At 44.3% G+C, this 23,713-nt stretch overlaps 1 protein-coding gene and 1 pseudogene across 1 annotated transcript in view; both read left to right on the forward strand.

Annotated features, from left to right (window-relative positions):
• Positions 1-23,713, forward strand: part of sez6b (seizure related 6 homolog b) — a 934,329-nt gene that overhangs the window by 596,881 nt on the left and 313,735 nt on the right. Inside the window, exon 4 of the mRNA XM_078224908.1 lies at positions 14,756-14,948. Within this exon, the coding sequence (XP_078081034.1) occupies positions 14,756-14,948 (193 nt within the window). The remainder of the gene's footprint in view (positions 1-14,755; positions 14,949-23,713) is intronic.
• Positions 15,514-15,720, forward strand: LOC144502202 (U2 spliceosomal RNA; annotated as a pseudogene).

Consider the following 23,713-nt stretch of genomic DNA (forward strand, 5'->3'; position numbering starts at 1 on the left):
GTACTGTGTACAGATTTGGTCTCCTTACTTGGGAAATGATAGACTTGCACTGGAGGGGTTGCAGAGGAGATTCACTAGGTTGATTCCGGAGTTGAGAGGATTGGTTTATGAGGAGAGACTGAGTAGAATGGGACTATATTCATTGGAATTTAGAAGAATGAGCGGAGGATCTTATAGAAACATATAAAATTATGAAGGGAATAAATAAGATAGAAGCAGGGAGGTTGTTTTCATTGGTGGGTGAAACTAGAACTAAGGGGCATAGCCTCAAAATAAGGGGAGCAAATTGGTCCTCCAGAGTTCCTCCAGAGTTGAGGAGGAACTTCTTCACCCAAAGGGTTGTGAATCTGTGGAAATCCCTGCCCAGTGAAGCAGTTGAGGCTACCTTGTTGAATGTTTTTAAGACAAGGATAGATATAAATATTTGAACAGTAAAGGAATTAAGGGCTATGGTGAGGGGGTGGGTAAGTGGAGCCGAGTCCATTAAAAGATCAGCCGTGATCTTATTGAATGGTGAAGCAGGCTCGAGGGGCCAGATGGCCTACACTTGCTCCTAGTTCTTATGTTCTTATCCTTAGCTAGTCTGGCCTATATGTGACTCCAGAGCCATAGCGATTGTGGTTGACTCTCAACTGCCCTCGGGCAACTAGGGATGGGCAATAAATGCAGGCCAGCCGGCGACATCCATGTCCCACGAATAATAAAAAAAAAGATGTGGGCTGGCCTATCTGTCTCGTTCAGCCATTACAACCAAAGAAAGCAGAAAAGGTAAATGTCAGCCTCTGGGTTATTGAAGATGATTTTAGCGGAGTAACTCTGGCTGTGACATTCCTCTGTCCATTGTCTTAACATGGGCTCACACCACCACTAAAACGGAGAAGGAAACTCATCTAAAAAGATTCAAGAGTTGCCTGCTGAAATTGGTCATTTCTGGGCTCTAGTGGGTGAGATGCAGGGGAATAGGTTAATAGCTGCTTTGCCTCAAGGAGCGACTTGATGCAGTGTTTACTCACATACAAGCAGATTATGGTTCAACTGCAAAAGCAGAAATATTGTCCTTTAAAGGTCAGAGTGGTGAGATATGTGCCGGATTGCATTTCTTCAATAGGAAATGATTAATGGATTGCATCCCTCTGGACTGAAGAGGTAGCAAGAAGGGTAATTATGGTCAGCGCAAGATCTTTACCCACATGACACATTCCTTTGTAAGTTTAAAAAAAAATCGAAATTAAAATCTGCATTGCCCTTTAATTAAATATTGAATGTTGCAGTACAGAGCTGTTGCTAAATGAGACACAAATAATCAAAATTATCCCTAGATCATGTCAATTTTTCTACCTTGTCTTTAACACTCTGAGCCAGCACGTTTTGATGGAGAGATTGGTTCAGGTGTGAGACACCAGTCCTTCCTTTATCTTATATCTGAGCAGATCTTTGAATGAGTGGGGTTGAAGATGGTGAAACTTGTGCAAGAGCAAAATGTTTCGATTCCAGATAGAAACATTGAAACTAGAAGCCAGAGTAGGCCATTCGGCCCTTTGAGCCTGCTCCGCCACTCATTTTGATCATGGCTGATTATCAAATTCAATATCCTGATGTTGGAATCTGATTTAAAGAGGAAAATGCTGGCTGCTTCTTTGGAGTGGAAAATCAGAGCTAACTTTTCAGGTCAATGACTGAGGGATCCTGTGTATGCGTGGCCCTGTTTGCTTCCGTCTATGCAAAGACTTCATTTTAAGATATTTCTGCCTACGTACAATTACATTTCAATGCTAGGCTGTAGGGATTAACTAACTCTGCTAAGCTGAACAATTGTAGCTAACGTGACTACATGTAGAATCAGAAGGCATGATGGGTTAGCTAAAAATTGACTGCATTCCTAAAGGATACACAATGCAGGCAAACAACAGTTTCCCATAACAGCAGCTGTGAGGATTGTTTTTCTAGACAGTGACAGCATGCGAAAAACACTTCCAATAACGAGATAAGGGTTGAAATATATTTTTTGATTTTAGTGTGTATCAGTTCAAGTTCAATTCAGTCAGTTCACTTTTTTTGCTTCTGTCATGTTCTTTTCAATAAAATAAAACCATTTAAAAACTTGCATCAGTGTATCATTCGTCTCTTCAAACGAATGAAGGGACCCAACAATGACCTTTGTTCTGAACTGGAAGGACCATGTCGGCTCCAGCTCCCACACATCTCATTCCTTTAGCCTCTTCCAGAATCATAATGGGGTTTCTCAAAATCCCACCTTACACTCCACCAATCTCCATATTCAGTGGACCATCCTCCACTCTTACTGCCGCTTCCATTGTGATGGCACCACCATACATTGTGCCCTTCCCTTCTCTTTCAGTTTTTCAAGCTAAGTGTATTCTCCATTCCTTAAATTCCCCAATCCCTCTCCCCCTTCCCGTAATGTAATTTATCTCCTGCCTTCTGTAATGAATTAACGAGGTCCACGAGGTGGACCCTGTTAGAGTATGAGCTCCCTGATTGAGGCAGGTAATGCTGTCCAACCCGGAAGCCCTGCAGAGGTATATGATGTGGAGTATCAGGATTACCGGTATTCAGGATGTTTACTCTGTACTGAGAAGTATCCGCCTGAACATTTGTAAATAAATCTGGATTTGGTGAAGGGACACCGGCCTCGATGGAGTTCATAGAATCATAGAATGCAGAAGGAGGCCATTTCGCTCATCGGGTCTGCACCAACTCTCCATAAGAGCATCCACCTAGGCCCTATTCCCGTAATTCCACACATTTACCCTGCTAATCCCTCTAAACTGCACATTTTAGGACACTAAGGGGCAATTTAGCAATATCAATCCATCTAACCTGCACACCTTTGGACTGTGGGAGGAAACTGGAGCACCCGGAGGAAACCCACACAGACATGGGGAGAACATGCAAACTCCATACAGACAGTCACCCAAGGATGGAATCGAACCTGGGTTCCTGGTGCTGTGAGGCAGCAGTGCTAAACACTGTGCCACTGTGTCACCGTAAGTTATTTCACCTTCCAAGGCCCCAGACACTCCTACGGGAAACAATCGATGGGATTTTCCAGTCCCACCCATTGGTGGGATTTACCAGTGCTGCTGAAATCGATGGAATTTTGGTTGGCTCGCCAGATCTGACTTGGTGGGGCTGGAAAATCCCAGCCAGAAATCTGTTCATATTACTATCAATTTAGTCTACAGTATCCGCTGCTCAGGGTGCAGTCTGCTCTACATTGGGGACACAATGCAGATTGGGGGACTGTTTTATAGACAACTCTGTTCAGCCCTCAAACACACAGGAAGGAGGAGGATCATGGGAAGGCAGTGGCATAGTGGTATTGTCACTGGACTAGTAATCCAGAGACTCAGGACAAAATCCGGATTCAAATCCCACCGTGGCAGATGGTGAAATTTGAATTCAATCAAAAAATATATATAATGATGATTAGCATTAAATATATATAATGATGAACTCCATGAAACCATTGTCAATTGTTGTAAGAACCCAGTTCACTAACGCCCTTGAGAGAAGGAATTCTGCCATCCTTACCTGGTGTGGACTTCCCCCAGAAGGGGAAAGATCCTGACAGCATCTTCCTGTAGCACAGTGCAGTTTGGGAGTCCTTGCACAAAAAGCTACAAGTTCAGCAGGTCATGGGGAAGGCAAATTAAATGTTGGCCTTTAATTCAAAGGAAATGGAGTATGACAATAGGGATGTCTTCTTAAAGCTATACAAGGCACTGGTTAGACCACACCTGGAATACTGTGAACAGTTTTGGTCCCCTTATCTAAGGAAAGGTATATTGGCATTGGAGGCTCACTGGGTTGATCCTGGTTATGAAGGGGTTTTCTTATGAGGAGAGGTTGAGTAGGTTGGGCCTGTACTCATCGGAGTTTAGAAGGAGAGGCGACCTTATTGACAAATAAAGGATTCTAAGGAGGCTTGACAGGGTAGATGCTGATTGTTTCCCCTTGTGGGAGAGTCTAGGACTAGAGGGTGTCATCTCAGAGCAAGGGGTCATCCATTTAAGACAGAAATGAGGGGGAATTTATTTTCTCAGAGGGTAGTGGATCTGTGGAATTCTTTACCACAGAGGACTGTAGAGGTTGGGTGGTTAAGTATGAACAAGGCCGAGATAGACAGATTTTTAATCAGTAAAGGAATCACGGGCTTTGGGGATAAGGCAGGAAGGTGGAGTTGAGGATTATCATATCAAATTAATCATGATCTCATTGAATGGCAGGAGAAGTGATGGGCCGAATGGCCTACTTCTGCTCCCACGTCTTATGGTCTGTCGAGTCCCCTCAGGATCTTATATGTTTCAGTAAGATAGCCTCTCATTCCTCTAAACTCGAATGGCTATAGGCCCAACCCAATTAACCTTTCCTCATAAGATAACCCCTTCATCCCAGGAATCAGGGTGAGTGAATCTTCTCTGAACTGCTTCTAATGCAATTATAACCTTTCATAAGTAAGAATAAACAAACTCTGAACACAGATACAGTCTAACTGAGGTCCTGTATAGCTGCAGCAAAACCTCCCAACTTCAGTAATCAATCCCCCTTGCAATGATCATCCCCCATCAGACGACCATTTGCCTTCCGAATCAACCGCTGTACCGGCATACCAACTTTCTATGATTCATGTACCAGATTCCTCTGTATCTCAGAATTCTGCAATCTCTCTCTATTTGAATAATATTCTGCTCGCCTATTCTTATTGCCAAAGTGGAGAAGTTCACATTTTCCAACATTAGACTCCATCTGCCAAATTTTTGTCCATTTATTTAACCTATCTAAATCTGTCTGTAGGCTCTTTACATCCTCTTCACAATTTATTTCCCTCCCTATCTTGGTGTCATCAGCAAATTTAGCTCACAGATCTTCAGTCTTTTATCCAAAATATTGATGCAGATTATAGATAGTTCAGGTCATTGAATCATAGAATCCCTACAGTGCAGAAGGAGGCCATTTGGCCCATCAAGTCTGCAATCCCACACAGGCCCTATCCCCGTAATCCCCACATATTTACCCTGCTAATCTCCCTGACACTAAGGAACAATTTAGCATGGCCAATCAACCTAACCTGCACATCTTTGGACTGTGGGAGGAAACTGGAGCACGCAGACGTGGGGAGAACATGCAAACTCCACACAGTGACCCGAGGCTGGAATTGAACTGGGTCCCTGGCGTTGTGAGGCAGCAGTGCTAACCACTGTGCCACCGTGCCACCCCAGCATTAATTCCTGTAGATATGGTAGCAGCTTGCCAACCTTAACCCTACTCTCTGTTTTGAATTAGTTAACTAACCTTCTGTCCATGATAAAACGTTGTCCCCTTCTTATTTGTGTAGTAACCTTTGATGTGACATCTTGTCAAAAGCCTTTTTGAAATCCAAATACACCACATCCACAGATACCCCTTTATCTACCTTGTTTGTTACTTTCTCATAGGACTCTTTAAAAAATTGTCTAAAATTATTTCCCTTTTACAAAACCATGTTGACTCTGCCTAATTGTTTTCTGACATGACCCCGAATTTCTAGTCACCTTTCATTTTAATTTTCCATCCCACTTCTATTTTCACCTTTCTGTCCTCACCCTCCTTTGGCACCCAGTGAAGCTCTATGTAAACTTGAGGAACAGTGCATCATGTTCTTGTTTGTTTTTGGACAGTCAATTCTGCTTTTACAGATGAACATGGAGCAGGGATAGCGCCATTCAATAAGATCATGGCTGGTTTTATAGTAACCTCAAATCTGCATCCCGCCTCAATTCCCCTCACAATAAATGATAACCTTCTGTGTGCTTTCCTAATCACTTGCTGGACCTGCATGCTAGCCTTTTGTGATTCATGCACTCAGACACCCGGATTCCTCTGCACCTCAGAGTTCTGCAATCTCTCATCATTTAGATAATATGCTTTTTTTAAATTTTTCCTGCCAAAATGGACAATCTCACATTTTCCCACGGTTATACTCATCTGCCAGACTTTTTCCCCCTCACTCAAACTATCTATCTCTATCTCTTCGTATCTTCCTCATGTCATCGTCATTGCTTTCTTACCTACCTTGGTGGCATCAGCAAATTTGGCAACCATCCCTTCAATCCCTTCATCTAAGTCATTTGTATAAATTGTAAACAGTTGAAGTCCCAGCACCAAACCCTGTGGGACACCAGTCATTACATCTTGCCAACCTGAAACCATTTCTGCGTACTCTCTGCTTCCTGTTAGCCAGCCAATATGTTACCCCCATAATATGAGTTTTGATTCTCCACAATAACCTGAGATGAGGCACTTCACCAAAAACATTCTGGAAATTTCCATTTATACCTCTTCGAGACCCATGTTTGTTTTTTTCACTTCCCCCATTATCATCGTCTTTTACCTTGGATCACTGTCTCTTTCGTCATTTGATCTCTCTTGCCTCAGAGAACCTTTCCTTTGGCTCTTTTCTCCCTCCTCTCCTTTGGGCGGCATGGCGGCACAGTGGTTAGCACTGCTGCCTCACAGCGCCAGGGACCTGGATTCGATTCCCGGCTTGGGCCACTGTCTGTGAGGAATTTGCATGTGCTCCTGTGTCTGCGTGGGTTTCCTTCGGGTTCTCCAGTTTCCTCCCACAGTCCGAAAGAAGTGCTGGTTAGATTCATTGGCCATGTGAAATTCTCCCTCAGTGTACCCGAATAGACACTGGAGTGTGGCAACTAGGGGATTTTCACAGTAACTTCACTGCAGTGTTAATGTAATTCTATTTGTGACACGAATAAATAAACTTCAACTTAAGCTTCTCTCCCTTGCTTAAAAGCTGTTGCATCTCCCAGTTCTGACAAAAGGTCATTGACCTGAAATGTTAACTCTGTTTCTCTTGCTCTCTGCAAACGTTGCCAAATCTGCTGAGTATTTCCAGCATTTTCCACTGGAACCTGTCTTGGTTTTCAGCTAACTTGCACCTAAGTACAGCAGCCAAATGTTCTGTTGTCTCTACGGCCTCTTAATGCATTCACCAGGGTAGAACCCTTCAGGGATTGGAAGGTTTGTAAAACAGAATATTCTGGAAATACTCAGCGGGTCTGGTAGCGTTTGTCCAGTGAGAAACAGACAGATGGCCAGAATTCTCTAGCCATTCACACCAGGGGGATTGCCTGGCCCTGCTGTAATGAACGGAGATTTGGCTGAGCGCCAAATTCACTTGCAACGGCAGTGGGGCGTGAACGGCTGGAGAATTCCGGCTGTTTCACGTTAATGACCTGTCTGCCCAACTGGAAAAATGTAGAGGTTTTTTTTGGTTTTAACCAAATTGAGATGTCAAAAGGAGGGATGGGTGAAAAAAGGGAAGAAGGCCTGTGATAGGGTGGTTGGCAACAGTGATTAAATGACAAAATGGATGATGGTGTAAGGCAAAAGGAGATGGTTATGGGACAGATTAAATAGATGGAAAATGAGACCAGAGCACTATAGTCCAATTGGAATTTGGTTTTTGCTGAACTTGTGACGATCAGGTCAGCATATCTGCCACACGGTACCAAATATATGAGAAGGATGTGATAAATCTTGTAACAATTTGCCGGAGATGAACTGGGATTGATGGACAGTACTGAAGGTGAGCAATAATGCTTTACACTTTGACTGCAGCTCTGTCAAAGAATATTTTTAATAGCAGCAACTTACACAGCATCTAACTATGGTGCAGTAACTAAGATATTTTGACATGCTTACACTTCCTTCAATGAGGACCTCTTTACCACATACCTTAATGGAGCGAGACTCCAGTTCTTTTCAGCATTAAGGAATGTTTTTCCTGCAGGATTTTCTGCTCGCTTTAGACATGGCCACGGAGTCTGCAACTGTGTTCTCAATCGATTGGGCGGCTGCAGAGTCCTAATATCCATTTAATTAAAATCTCTCACATAATGAAAAGCCTGTGGCCAACTCGCTACTTGTGGGTGTGGTGAACTTAATGGACAATACTGATGTAGAGGAGATGTAAATGAAATAATAGAATCATCACCAACGGCTGCCATCCTAGAAAACAGGGGCAACGGTTATGATTTGAATCTAGCAGATATAAATGGGAGATATTGGGCAGGATTTTAAGGCCTCGCTCGGGCGAGAGCAGAAATTCCCGCCTGAGGTCAATGGCGATTACCGTTGTCGGACCTTCTCCCGTTCTAATTCTGGGCAGGCGAGGTGTTAGAGTTCTGGCCGAAGTGTGGTCCCTGAGCTTCTGCTAAGCTTCATTGAAACGGTTGGTCATCGAGAAAGAGCAATGTTAGGAGGTCAAGGTCAGAGTGGGAGTTAAAATGACAGGCAAACGGGAGCTCAGGGTCATCCTTGAGGCATGAACAGAGGTGTTCAATGAGACAGCCATCCAATTTGGATTTGATTTCCCCAGTGTAGAGGAGACTATCATGAGCAGCAGATATAGTAATTGTGTAACCTGTAAAGGGGCCTTCAGGGAGCCATTTATTCCAACTTGATATCATCTTTTAATAGCTGGCACAGGAAGCAAGTGATTCACTTTTTGACACAAATTATTTGTTTTAGATTTGGAACCATTTGGACACTAATTTTGCCAGTTAATCAATTTGTTTCTAACAAAACCCAATAGACACAGACACGAAGAAGAGTTGAGGGAAATCAATATTTTGGTGATATTATACGAACTCAATATCTTAATCCCGAACTATTTCCCCTTTCGCCTGGCACATTTTAAAGTCTACACATTTTCTTTCTTCCATTAATATTTTCTTCTATTTGATCTGTTGCCATCATTTTATTAATTGTATATAGGAACACATTTAAGCACAAGAATAAATGTAGGACTGTATTCGTAGCATTTTTTTAAAAACTCATAGAAGACTCAGAAGCAGTAAAATCTTATTACCATTAAAATTATAATAGAAGATTGAGTTACTAATTAAAATGTAATTCATCCATAGTTAGACTGATACTGCACTATCAAAAGTAGTAGCTGTCCTTACTATCAGCAATTTTTCAGAAAATGCTGGATGCGATCTTACCTGCCGTTCGCGCCACGCTCCCGCTGCAGTGAGGTCTGACAATTCGGCACCCAGCCAAATCTCCATTCACGGCAGCGGGATGGGAAAATCCCGCTGGAGTGAACGGTGATAACATTCCGGCTGTTGTGTGCAATAGTTTAGTTCCATGGGGGTGGCATGATGGCACAGTGGTCAGCACTGCTGCCTCGAACCCGGGTTCGATTCCCGGCTTGGGTCACTAGGGGCGGCACGGTAGCACAGTGGTTAGCATTGCTGCTTCACAGCTCCAGGGTCCCAGGTTCGATTCCCGGCTCGGGTCACTGTCTGTGTGGAGTTTGCACATTCTCCTCGTGTCTGCGTGGGTTTCCTCCGGGCGCTCCGGTTTCCTCCCACAGTCCAAAGATGTGCGGGTTAGGTTGATTGGCCAGGTTAAAAATTGCCCCTTAGAGTCCTGGGATGCGTAGGTTAGAGGGATTAGCGGGTAAATATGTGGGGGTAGGGCCTGGGTGGGATTGTGGTCGGTGCAGACTCGATGGGCCGAATGGCCTCCTTCTGCACTGTAGGGTTTCTATGATTTCTATGATTTCTATGATTTCTATGATTTCTATCTGTGCAGAGTCTGCACGTTCTCCCCATGTCTGCGTGTGTTTCCTCCGGGTGCTCCGGTTTCCTCTCACAGTTTGAAAGACGTGCTGGTCCTGGCATTGGCCGTGCTAAATTCTCCCTCAGTGTACCCGAACAGGCACCGGAGTGTGGCGACTAGGGGATTTTCACAGTAACTTCATTATCGTGCTAATGTAAGCCTACTTGTGATACTAATAAATAAACTTTAAACTTAAAAAACAAACTACTGAGTTTATCTTGGCTTACTAGAGCAGGCAGACTATTGATGGAAGGAGGCGTACTGACGTTCATCAATTGTTTAATAATGGGACTATGATTCTTCTCCTTTTAGCCACCTCATGACTTCACAATCTAAAGTGAGACACTGTCTACCCTCAAAAAGGGGAATCCTTTTAGAGTGATAAGTAAGTAGCCTAGTGATATTAAGTACTGGAATAGCAACCCAGAGGCCATGAGTTGAAGCCTGACCAGGCCAAGGTTCGAATTTGATGAATCTGCTGCCAGAATTGGAAAGGCAAAACTGATTCATGGAGAGTAGATGCATTGGTTTTAATTTTGCAAAATTCCCTAGATTTTGGAAAGGTCCCATCAGCTTGGAATGTGGCAAACGTGACTTCTCTATTCAGTACAGAAGAGAAACAGAACGCAGGAAACCACAGGCCGGTTAGTTTAACATTTGTCATAGAGAAAATGCTGGTATCTATTATTAAGGAGGTTCTGATGGGGCATTTAGAAAATGTCAGTGCAACCAGGCAGACTCAACATGGTGTTGTGAAAATGAAATCATGTTTGCCTAATTTATTGGAGTTCTTTGAGGAAGAAAGAGACAACTTAATTAGAAGGGAGCCTGTAGGTGTACTGCATTTAGATTTTTGGAAGGTATTTCAGAAGATACCAGCAAAGGTTACCAACAAAGTAAGAACTCCTTGTGTTGGGGCTAACATATTAGCATGGATAAAGGATTGGTTAGCTGACAGGAAATGAAAAGTAGACATAAATGGGTAATTTTCAGGTTGCAAGATGTGATGAATCAAGTGCCATGTGGGTCAGTGTTGAGGTCTCAACTATTTGCAATTTATGTTAATGACTTGGATGAAGGAATCAATTTTGTGATTGCTAAATTTGGTGATGGTACAATGATAGGTAGGAAAGTAAGTTCTAACGAGGGCACAAGGAGCCTGCAAAGGGACATAGAAAGGTTAAGTAAATGGACAAAAATTTGGCAGATGTGGGAAAATGTGAACTGGTTCACTTGACAGAGAGCAGAGAAAAGCAGAGAGAGAGGTTACAGAACACTACAGTACAGAGGGACCGAGTGTCCTGGTACATGATTCACAAAAGGTGATGCAGATACAGTAAGAGATTAGGAAGACAAATGACATATTGTTGTTCATGAGTGGAATATAAAAGCAGGGATATTTTGCTACAGTTATACAGGGCATTGGTGAGACCACATCTGGAATACTGTGTACAGTTTTGATCTCCTTATTTAAGAAAGGATATCAATGCATTAAAAGCAGTTCACAGAAAGTTTACTAGCCTGATCTTGGATGAGGGGGCAGTGGGTGTGCTATCTTATGAGGAAAGGTTGGACAGGTTGGGCCTGCATCCATTGGAGTTTAGAAAAATGAGAGGTCATCTTGTTGAAACATATAGGGTGCAATTCTCCCAGAAAATATATAAATGTCTGGGGGGAAACGTGGTGTGATTCCTGTCAGGTGGGATGGCATGATATGGATCTCAATCCACACACATTTAGACATCTTTTTGGACCTTGGGGTGATTCAAGCCGTGAAAAAGATTTGTGGGGCCTAAAGATGCCAGCAAGGCTGGCTCCTCCGATGCCATTTTAAAAAGGGGGTCTGATCTCCAGATAACCCTGCTACTTGCTGGCAAAGACCCCTCCCATCCCAAGCGCTGGCATGAAGTCCCCCCCCACCCCCCCCACCCCCCCCCCCCCCCCCAACCCCCCATCGCCGGTGCCAGCAGTCCCTCCAAGTGATACCCCGCTATGGTGTCGCCAAAGGCCATCCCGTCCCTTGGCCAATCTGGCAGTGCTTTCTGGGGCAATGCCACTGCCATGGTGCCAGGGCCATGTCCCTGACCACCAGGAGGCTCCAATATCCTCCAAACCGCACTGCCCCCCGCCCCCCCCCCCCCCCATCCATGGCCTGGTTATCATTCCTGGTCTCCATTTGCGGAGACCAGTAGCGATTCCCACGAGCTTCATGTTGCGCCAGTGGGTGGGCGAATTTAAGGGGCCAACTGAATTTGGCTTAAAGCCGATTCTGTATATTTAAATCATGATTTATGTACTTAAATATGCTAATCTGGTTTATGGCCAGAGAGGGCGTGAATGAGATAACATCGCTGGCTGGGGACGGGGAGAATCTCAGAGTGACTCCTCCCCGGTGCAAATCATGTTATGGTCAGTCTGACGAGAATGTCTGCCCATAACAGGATTTGTACTTGCACGTGCGAAGCAGGAGAATTTCCCCACTGAGATCCTGAGAGGACCTGACAGCATTGGGATGCTGAAAGGATGCTTCCCCTTGTGGGAGATTTGAACCAAGTTGAACCAATGGGCGGCACATTGGTTAGCGCTGCTGCCTCACAGCACCAGGGACCCGGGTTCGATTCCCGGCTCGAGTCACTGTCTGTGCAGAAGCTGCATGTTCTCCCCGTGTCTGCATGGGTTTCCTCCAGGTGCTCCGATTTCATCCCACACTCCAAAGATGTGCGGGTTGGGTGGATTGGCCATGCTAAATTGCCCCTTAGTGTCAGGGGAATTATCAGGGTAAATACATGGGATTACAGGGATAGGGCCTGGGTGGATTATGGTCAGTGCAGACCCGATGGGCCAAATGGCCTCCTTCTGCACTGTTGGATTCTATGATTATATCGATTATTCTAAGTTTGAAAATAAAGGGTCTCCCATTTAAAACAGAGATGAGAATTTTTTTTTTCTGAGAGTCATGAGTGTTTGGAACTCTCTTCCCCAGACAACAGTGGAGTTTAAGTTTATTTATTAGTACCACAAGTAGGCTTGCATTAACACTGCAATGAAATTACTGTGAAAATCCCCTAGTCGCCACTCCGGCACCTGTTCAGGTACACTGAGGGAGAATTTAGCACGGCCAATGCACCTAACCAGCACGTCTTTCAGACTGTGGGAGGAAACCCACGCAGACATGGGGAGAACGTGCAGACTCTGCACAGACAGTGACCCAAACCGGGAATCGAACCTGAGTCCCTGGTGCTGTGAGGCAGCAGTGCTAACCACTGTGCCACCGTGAGGAAGGATCACTGAATATTTTTAAGGCAGAGGTCGTTAGAATCCTGACTAACAATGGAGTCAAAGATTATCAGGGTTACACAGGATGTGGAGTTGGAGTCATGATCATATCAGCCGTGATCTTACTATATGGTGGAGCAGGCCTGAGGGGCCGAATGGCCCACTCCTGCTCCAAATTTGCATGTTTCTAGGAACCTGGTCAGACTTGTATGGTTCAGTTGGGATGGCCAATAAATGCTGTAAGAATCTGAAAGAAAATCAATGAAGGCAAAATTTTCGGTGACCTACTCCCATGAGTTAGAGATTGGAAGAAGGTATCAGAGGGTGAAACTAGAGAGGGAACCGTGTTCTGCAACTTGTGTTGATAGAGAGGTGTACTTTCAAAAGTTACTGTATTTGTTGGACCCTTAGATGCATCAGGATTTTGAAATATTTATGAAATGTTTGGATATAACTTTTGGACCAGAAGGTGCACAGTAATTTTAGATGATGCTTTTGTTTCCAGAAAAGAGAGGGGGGAGGGGGATCTTACCCCCCACTCACCTCACGCTCCCACTGCAACTTAGACAGAGAATGTGAAGCTCAGCAAAATCTCCCCTCACTGCAGAGGGATGGATTTGATTTGATTTGATTTTTTATTGTCACATGTATTAGTATACAGTGAAAAGTATTGTTTCTTGTGCACTATACAGACAAAGCATACCGTACATAGAGAACAAAAGGAGAGAGTGCAGAATGTAGTGTTACAGTCATAGCTAGCGTGTAGAGAAAGATCAACTTAATACGAGGTCGGCCCATTCAAAAGTCTGATGGCAGCAGGGAAGAAACTGTTCTTGAGTCGGTTGGTACGTGTCCTTAGACTTTTGTATCTTTTTTCCCGATGGAAGAAGGTGGAAGAGAAAATGTCCGGGGCGTGTGGGGTCCTTAATTATGCTGGCTGCTTTTCCGAGGCAGCGGGAAGTGTAGACAGAGTCAATGGATGGGAGGCTGGTTTGAGTGATGGACTGGGCTTCGCTCACGACCCTTTGTAATTTCTTGCGGTCTTGGGATACATTCAGAAAGAATGCTTTTTATGGTGCATCTATAAAGGTTGGGAAAATCCCGCTGGCGTGAACAGTCGGAAAATTCCGGCCAGGGTGTCTCTGTGCACTGTGCTCCTTTTTCTATTCCTGTCTCCCACTGTTACAAAGTGTTGCCGGCTCATTGTGAGCTGATGACGTACTTGAATACCATTCTGCCACTTAAGTGAAGTGGACTAGAACAGTTTGTTACGGTGGTGTCACTCTTGCATGAGTCAAAGATAGATTTTGCAATGTTTATAGGCCTAATTTGCAGCCAATGTTTATTTATAACGCAACTCAATGCCAGGAGGACTGGATCATTAAATTTACATTGCGCTAAGATTTAACTTGAAGGGCTGCTAGGTTTAACATCAAGCATAAATTTCTTGATAAAATTAATACACGATTAGCAACCCTTAGACAATAAGGATGCTACATAGAGAGAGAGAGAGATAATCCGTTCAAAGACGTGCGGGTTAGATGGATTGGCCATGCTAAATTGTCCCTTAGTGTCAGGGGGACTAGCTGGGGAAGTGCATAGGGTTATGAGAATAGGGCCCGGGTGGGATTGTGGTCAGTGCAGACTTGATGGGCTGAATGGCCTCCTTCTGCACTGTAGGATTCTATGATAATATTCCAAGACAGAATTCATAAACATTAAAACGTAGAAATACTGTGGCTGCTCCCATGTCTGTTCAGCTTTGCTCAGGCTAAAACACATTGATAATGGGTCGTTCTGTAACTCTGTTTTTCACACAATCTCTCTGTAGGTCAAAAACATCAGCCTGTCTGAAGGAGAGATGCTAACAATTGAAGGGCTCGATGGAGATGAACCAACCGTTCTTGCCAATGAGTCCATTTTAATGAAGGGGCAGGTGATACGCAGTCCAAGCAATCAAGTTTCTATCCACTTCCAAAGCATTCAACTTGGAAAGCCTGGCTCGTTCCAGTTCCATTATCAAGGTAAGTGCTTACACACCAGGGCTGTAATGATGAAGCTAAAGCAATGCCAGTATTTTGCGGCTGGGAATTTTATCAAACCTGAAAACAAGTGGCTTGACTCAGAAAAGAGCACTTGCTTGCTAGATCTCACACAAATGAATATTTACGTCCGATGGAGTGGGCTTCCACTGATATTTGTCAGGAGCTGTGTAAGAGACTCGCATGCACAACATATACTCAATACCGATATCTTCCCACCAGCTCAAACTGAGCTCTTAAAGGAACCCGAATATAAAATGCGTTTGCAAAGCCAGGTTTGTGTCAAGAGTGATTGGGTGTGAATCTTATTCAATTGGAAGGTTGTTTTAAGACTTGGAATAAATATTTAGTGCTCTTTTATGCGGGTTGGTGTTTTTTTTGTTTCCATTCTTTTGGCTTCACTTGGGTAGGTAGTGACACAAAGCTTCTGTATTAATTGCAGGAACCTGAAGTGACTCGGGCATATGTGAGGTACTGCAAAAGATGGAGAATGTTGTAGCAGCAAATGAGGGAAAATATTTTCTATTCAGTATTTGTAGTGGAAGAGATTGCTTCTCGGCCTTTTGTCTAAGATCAAGCATAAGATCAGGTGTAATCCCTGTTCTTGTCAGCTCAGATCTGGTATGTCCTTTGTCTGGGGCCCATGAATCGAATTGGTTTTTGGAGCAAGCAAGTAGATAGATTCGAGGCTTGCCCCGTCCACTCTGCACATTGGCTTTGTTACTCTGAGAAAGGAATAAATTAAATAGATTTTTTTTTTAAATTGTAGCTGAAGGTGGCCGACGCTTTCTCTGGTGACAATATTTTATGATGTGGAGATGCCGGCGTTGGACTGGGGTAAGCACAGTAAGAAGTCTCACAACACCAGGTTAAAGTCCAACAGGTTTATTTGGTAGCAACTGCCATAAGCTTTCGGAGCACAGCTCCTTCGTCAGATGGAGTGGATATCTGTTCTCCAACAGTGACCTGGCTTAAGACCTGGCTGGCTGTAGAGATTTGCATTCTAATTAGTATTCTGTAACTTGATTTCTGTGTCTGTGCACTGTTGGAGAACAGATATCCACTCCATCTGACGAAGAAGCTGCGCTCCGAAAGCTTATGGTATTTGCTACCAAATAAACCTGTTGGACTTTAACCTGGTGTTGTGAGACTTCTTACTGACAATATTTTAGGCATGTAAAAAAACTGCTTTCGCGTTGGAGAGCAATTTTGCTGAAACTTGCTCACATTACTACTCTTGGGGGAACCTCTCCCCACCATCACAAGTCATTTAAAACTTTTAAAAGCCGAATCATCGCGTAAGATCTGTCGATATGAATTTTATACTTTAACAGAGTTCCAAAACATCTTTCTGTTGCAACAGACTTGTACCTTTATGACCATCTTTGATGAGTGTGTGCTGTTTCACACAGCGTGTCAGTATTCTTGATTAGCTGTCTGGTTATTTTCACTTGTGGATGGTAAGTGACACTGAATCCAATTCTTCCCCTCAGTGTCCTTCCTGGCAACTCGACCCCCACCCCAGTGCCCCTCCTGCCAACTTGTGCCTACCCACCCCTCCGCCCCTGTACTCTCCTGGCAACTCAACCTCCACCCCCCCTCAGTGCCCCTCCTGCCCACTCACCACCCCCACACCTCCCGGCAACTTGCCTCCCACACTCTCAGTGCCCCTCCTGGCAACTCCCCCCTCCCCCCCCCACTTCCCCCCAATGTCCTAATGGCACCTCCCCCCACCCCCACCCCCCTCCCCCCCCCCCCCCCCCCACCTTCTCAGTGCCCCTCCAGACAACTCACCCCCTGTTCCCAATCCCTCATTGCCCCTCCCGGCAACTTACCCCAATTGCTCAGTGCCCCTACCAGCAAATCGCAGCCCCCCCCCCCCCCCCCCCCCCCAGTACCTCTCCTGGCTGCTTACTCTACCCCCTCCCCCTCAGTGCACCTCTCGATGACTCGCCTCCCCCACCCTCAGTGACCACCTTGACTCCTCCCCTCTCGGTGCCCCTCGCCTCTCAGTGCCCCTCCTGCTATGAGAAACACAGTGACACAGTGGTTAGCACTGCTGCCTCTCAGCGCCAGCAAACCGGGTTCGATTCCCGGCTTGGGTGACTGTGTGGAGTTTGCACATTCTCCCCGTGTTTGCGTGGGTTTCCCCCGGGTGCTCCAGTTTCCACCCACAGTCCAAAGGTGTGTGGGTTAGGTTGATTGGCCATGCTAAATTGCCCCCTTAGTCTCTGGAGGTCTAGCAGGGTAACTATGTGGGGCTACAGGGATAAAGCCTGGGTGGGATCGTTGTCGGTGCAGGCTCGATGGGCTGAACAGCCTCCTGCACTGTAGGATTCTCTGAATCTCTGACTCATCCACCCTCAGTGCTTCTCCATGTCACTATGTGAACAGCGTTAAGACAATTTAACAATCTGATCTAGCCCCAAGGAATACCAGTGCCACAAGAGCTCGCATTTTCTCCCTGCAAAATAAGGGCGAATTCTCGCAGTGCGTGCCTCAGAAAATGTAACTTCTTCCTGCTATTCTTTGCTTTGGTGATCTCACTTAAGCCATTTGCTTCACCCCAGGTTACTCTGTCACCACAGATACGACCTGTAATTTACAGAACAAAGTCGTGAAAGAGAGAGTAGTGGGAGCAGGGAGGCAAGATAAAGAAGCCTGTACTTTGGAGAAAGGGAATGTAATGCAGGCTCGAGTATTTATTAAAGTCTTTCCCAGTCAGGATTGGAAGAATAGTAATAATTCCAAGTGGCACTATTTAGACCAGCAAGGTGGCAGGAGATTGGATTTGGAACATTTATTACTGGAAATTTCCTGTGGAGCTTAACTTGTGTGGATTCTTCATTCCCAACTATTGTCTTCAAACACGTGTAAAGTGCCATCAACTGCTCATGCAAGAAAGAGAAAGGTAGTTTTTATAAAGAAGGAGCCATCGATTTATATACTGGAGTCTTGTCATCCAAACATTTGGCTTGAACAGAAATAAGCCAGCCATGACTGCAGCTAGTTGTGAAGCAGCATGTATTTATTAATAAAAAAAGAGATTGACTGGAGCGTCTGAGGCTAGGACGATTAAGTACCTGTCCTAGGACAGGGCACAGAGGCGATTGCACATCAGTTAAGTGACTTATTTTTAAAGAAAATCTTTATAAACCTGTAATTTGAAACTATCTTATATTGTCAAAGCATCTCAAAATACTCCACAGAATGTGTTTTGCAGTGCAGTGGCACAGTGGTTAGCATTGCTGTTTCACAATTACAGGCACCTGTGTGGAGTTTGCATGTTAACTCCCCGGGTCTGCATGGGTTTCCTCCGGGTACCCCAGTTTCCTCCCAGACGCCAAAGAGTTTGGGAGAAAACCAAGATTAGAATTGTGAAATAACTCCTCAGAGGCCAAGGTCCCTTCTCCAAAATTCCCTTTATTTACAAACTCAATTCCACTCCCAAGAGTGCTTCAGATACAAAGTCAATAGCCCTGACACTCCGCAATATCTAGGCAAGTGAGACTTCCCGATTGGGCAGGCAATCATTATCTCAATCAGGGACATCTTTTTGCGTCCAACCAAATAAACGAAATCAAATTAACTCAGGGACAACTCAAAAAGGGCAACTTCCTAAAAAGGGGGGAACCGCCCGAAACAAAAAACAAAGTGGAAAGGAAACTTAAAACATCAAATTAAAATGTGATTAGAAGGGTTGATAATACACCCCAGACCCTGCGGTGCCCAGCGGGCAGAGAAAGCATCAATCTCAATCAGGGAGCTCATACTCCAAAAGAGGCCAACCTCATGGGCCTCGTTGAGGTCATTACAAATTGCAACATCAATCCTGGTGCCTGATATGTATTCTGAGTTTTAATTAACTCTGCCCCATATCATGATCATTGAGAATGCTCAGCAACTGGTGTTGACATAAATAGGACAAATAGGACATGCTTTTGTCCCTCATACAAGGGTCCAGGACATCCATTTTGATTATGCTTGTTCGATGTTCCATTGATTAACATTTGAATCTTTGACTTTAGCTGTAATTGTCTCATTTTCCACTGGTGCTGAGTGACATCTGTTTGTGATCCCGATGCTCTTTATTTCCCTTTATGCGTGATGAAGTTTGCTCGAGATCGGTTCCTAGCGATGCGGCACTGACAGTTTCTGGCACAGGTACTGGAGTTAACCCGTCCACTCATGTTGAGGAGGATTATTATAGAGTTAAGTAGTGGAGGAGACCATTAATATTTCTAATGGCATTTATGATGCATGTTTTAAACCAGATGCTTTGCGTTGCTCTCTCCTACTTGCAATATATTGATGGGTCAGGGTACTCTAGTCTAAATTATATTGATATTGGAGAATGACTGGACTGCCTACATTGAAGAGTTTATGGTTTGCTTGTTTATCCAAAAATCATTTTGGATATGTGAATAAATGTGTCTCTACCCCAGGAAGTATCTATCGCGATGGTAGTGTACACGAAACAATCTGCATTTCACTGTGGCTCAATTCGATACAGCTGATTCCAGATAGCAGCAAGTTCAATTTGCTTAGAGAAAATGAGGAATTTACTATCCATCATTGAATCCCTACAGTACAGAAGGAGACCATTCGGCCCATCGAGCCTGCACTGACAATCCCCACAACTCCACATATTTACCCCGCTAATCCCTCTACACATCCCGGGACACTAAGGGGCAATTTAGCATGGCCAATTCACCTAACCTGCACATCTTTGGAGTGTGGGAGGAAACCGGAGCACCCGGAGGAAACCCACACAGACATGGGGAGAATGGGCAAACTCCACACAGACAGTGACCCAAGTCAGGAATCAAACCTGAGCTGGAGCTGTGAGGCAGCAGTGCTAACCACTGTGCCACTGTAGGAATAGAAGCATAGAAACTAGAAGCAGGAGTAGGCCAATCAGCCCTTCGCACCTTCTCCGCCATTCATTTTGATCATGGCTGGATCATCGAATTCAATATCCTGATTCCCCCCCCCCCTCCCCCCCCCCCCCCCCCCCTTGATACCTTTAGCCCCGAGATATCTAATTTCTTCTTGAATATTTCTTGGATGTAAGATACTGGCTCAGAAACCTTGGTTGGTTATCTTGATTGAAGTAACCGCAGGGATCCCCAAGCAATCTCCATCAACCCACTCCCCCAGTAAATAAGGATTTTCCAAAAAAAAGTTATTTGGGTACTTTTTTTATTAACCTTTTCTTCACAATTTGTGGAGCTGGGTTTTTTTGTCACGACTGGGCTGAAGTCGTAGATTTTTTTTCTGGCAAACTGAGAGGTATAATTTGTTCTTTCGGGAGTTGAAACCAGCAATCAGAAAAGAGCAGCTTGCCAGACATTTTGTTCAAAAGCTCCTTATTGCCAATCCTGGAAAGGGAGACAAAGTTTCAGATGCCACATTTACATTTAGCTCACTCTGTCTGTGCGAATTTAATTGGCACCTTGTAAATCATTTCATTGACCTTGAATTAGAGACAATTTTTAAGTCGTTCTTCAACTAGTATATTGTTTTCTGTAAGACCATGAGACATAGGAGCAGAATTAGGCCACTCGGCCCATCGTGTCTGCTTCAACATTCAATCATGGCTGATATTTTTCTCATCCCCATTCTCCTGCCTTTTCCCCATAACCCCTGATTACTGGGCGAGACGATGGCACAACGGTTAGCATTGCTGCCTCACAGCGCCAGGGACACAGGTTCGATTCCTGGCTTGGCTGACTGTGCAGACTCCGTGCAGTCATTCCCCCCATGACTGCGTGGGTTTCCTCCGAGTGCTCCGATTTCCTCCCACAGTCTGAAAGACGTACTGGTTAGGTGCATTGACCATGCTAAATTCTCCCTCAGTGTACCCGAACAGCGCCTGAGTGTAGCAACTAGGGGATTTTCACAGTAACTTCATTGCAGTGTTAATGTAAGCCGACTTGTGACACTAATAAATAAACTTTAATTAGATTGCAGATTTTTTAAAGGTACGGGGGTGGGGGCAGTGTCATAGAATCATAGAATCCTTACAGTGCAGAAGGAGGCCACTCAGCCCATCGAGTCTGCACCGTTTGGGAGTGAGACTACATTGCCATTCACTTTCAGGAAACATTGGCACACATGAATTTCAAATTGCCAACCTGACACCATCCCCCCCCCCCCCCCCCCCCACCCCCAGTAAAGTACAGTGAGTGCATCCAACTTTGCCTCCCCTAGGCCATTGCTGGCATATTGTGGAGTTATTTAATACACCTAATTTTGATTTGATTTATTATTGTCACATGTATTCGTATACAGTGAAAAGTATTATTTCTTGCGCGTTACACAGGCAAAGCATACCATTCATAGAGAAGGAAAGGAGAGAGTGCAGCAAGTAGTGTTACAGTCATAGCTGGGGTGTAGAGAAAGATCAACTTAATGCAAGGTAGGTCCATTCAAAAGCCTGACGGCGGCAGGGAAGAAGCTGTTCTTGAGTCGGTTGGTACGTGACCTCAGACTTTTGTATCTTTTCCCTGACGGAAGTAGGTGGAAGAGAGAATGTCCGGGGTTCTTGGGATCCTTAATTAAATGCTGGCTGCTTTTCCAAGGCAGCGGTAAGTGTAGTCAGAGTCAATAGATGGGAGGCTGGTTTGCATGATGGACTGGACTTCATTCACATCCCTTTGTAGTTTCTTGCGGTCTTGGGCAGAGCAGGAGCCATACCAAGCTGTGATACAACCAGAAAGAATGCTTTCTATGGTTATTATTATGGTCATTAGCCGTTTGGAGCTAGTAAAGAGCTCTGGCATTTTGGGAGAATTATTCTTTATCCATTCACCAGTAGCCATTAGGCACCGTCTATGATCCAGAAATGACTGGGGACATTCTATCCCTTAAATGAAGGAGAACCAGACACACCTCGAAAATGTGAAAGAGTTCCATCTCTTTGATATCAACAATAACCCACCCCAGCTTTTGCGCAGTTAACTGGTTTCACGGGGGAAGTGATATGGTAACGCATTCACGGAGCGTAGAACAATTTTTGAAGAAGATGCAGGTCATCAAATTCAAATCGCTTTAGGTGACATTGATATTTCCCTCCTCCCTAATGATACCAATATTGAAGGCAATGTACATTCACCGTGACTGCAGTCAATGCACTTTGTAATCAGAGCATGTATTTCAAGGCTGGAACCCAAATCCTGACCCAGAAAGTGCAGAGAAATCTCTCAGCCACAAAGCATGCCCTTTTTTGAGCTAATGCTGTAACCTTTTCACTTCGAATGTAATGCAAATCAAAAGCGGTTTCAAAGCGCCCATTTCAAACTCCAGAACTATAATTGGTATGGGCAGGAGTTGTCCTGTTAACACTTGTTCTTATAAGGTGGGAACTAAGCTGTTGTACATTAAATTGGTTCAAAAATCTGATGCTGAATGCCTCCAGTGGTTTCAATGCCGATGTTCACGTGCACACGTAAATATCAACTTTAAATAAAATCTTTTGCATTTGGCGATATATAATCCAAGCCATTTGCAATAATGATGTCGAGGCAACAACAGCTTGCACTAATATAGAACCTTTAATGTAATAAAGAGCTCCAAGATGCTTCACAGAAGCAATATCAAACAAAATTTGACTGTTTTGCAAAAATGTACTTCATTCATTAAAAAATGTGAAAGAATTATTGAATCATCGAATCCCTGCAGTGCAGAAGAAGGCCATACGGCCCAGCAAGCTCACACTGAGAACAATCCCACCCAGGTCCTATCCCCATTACAGAACATTACAAACATTTCAAAATGGCTGTCACACAAAGTGCAATAATATTCACGTTCTCTACATACATCATGTTGCACTCCAAGGTGCTTCAGAATAGTGAACATTGCAGTCATTTCAAAATGGTCATTACAAATGGTGCAAAGGTTGTCTACCTAGAGCAAGTTGCACTCTTGAGGTGCTTCCAAATTTGACACCAAGCTGCATGCAAAGATAAGTGTTGATGTATCAGCAATTGCATTGTTTGGCAACTATATTGCTAAAGACAGGTGATAAGTATTGTCTATAAATGGACACAACTGGAACAGCGGGGTATGGAAGAAAACAGAAGAGTCTGTCACCCAGCTGGGCTGTCTTAAGAATAATCCTACCTCAGGAAATGATTAGCTTTAGACACATTGGCTGGAATTTTACAGCCCCGCCCGCCACGGAATTGGAGCGGGCGAGGGGCGGACAATGGAAATGTCTGTCGACCTTGGGCAAGATTTTATGGTTTCGGGATGAGTGAGTCCGTAAAATCCCGCCTATTGTTTCGCCATAAACAATTATTGGAATGAACAGAGAGGTGACCCGGAACCTGGTCAAAGATATATATTTTAAGGTGTGTTATAATCCAGGTCAGAAATTCCAAGCTGTTTTATGAAGTCAGCCTCGACCATAGGTTTTGCACTTTGAATTTGGCACAGGTAAGCATGGGATGTTTCACTTCAGGTATGATTCAGGTGACCCACTTGGGAGCTTTTATCAAACAAAGTTTATTTAAGAATATAGCTAACATAATAAGGCAATTAGCAATAACCTTTACCAATTACGAACAAGGAAAGAAACAACTATGATATTGTATAAACCTTAACAGCGAAATATACTGTTCCAACCAAACATCCCGACAAACATACAGTCTATTCTAGGCTTAGCTCGTGCGATGCTGGACTTTGCAGCTTTGCAACCCCTGCTATGAATCAATCCTTTGACGTAGAATTGAAGCCCCAGCCTG

The sequence above is a fragment of the Mustelus asterias genome, chromosome 12, assembly GCF_964213995.1.
Source record: "Mustelus asterias chromosome 12, sMusAst1.hap1.1, whole genome shotgun sequence".
Lineage (NCBI taxonomy): Eukaryota > Metazoa > Chordata > Chondrichthyes > Carcharhiniformes > Triakidae > Mustelus > Mustelus asterias.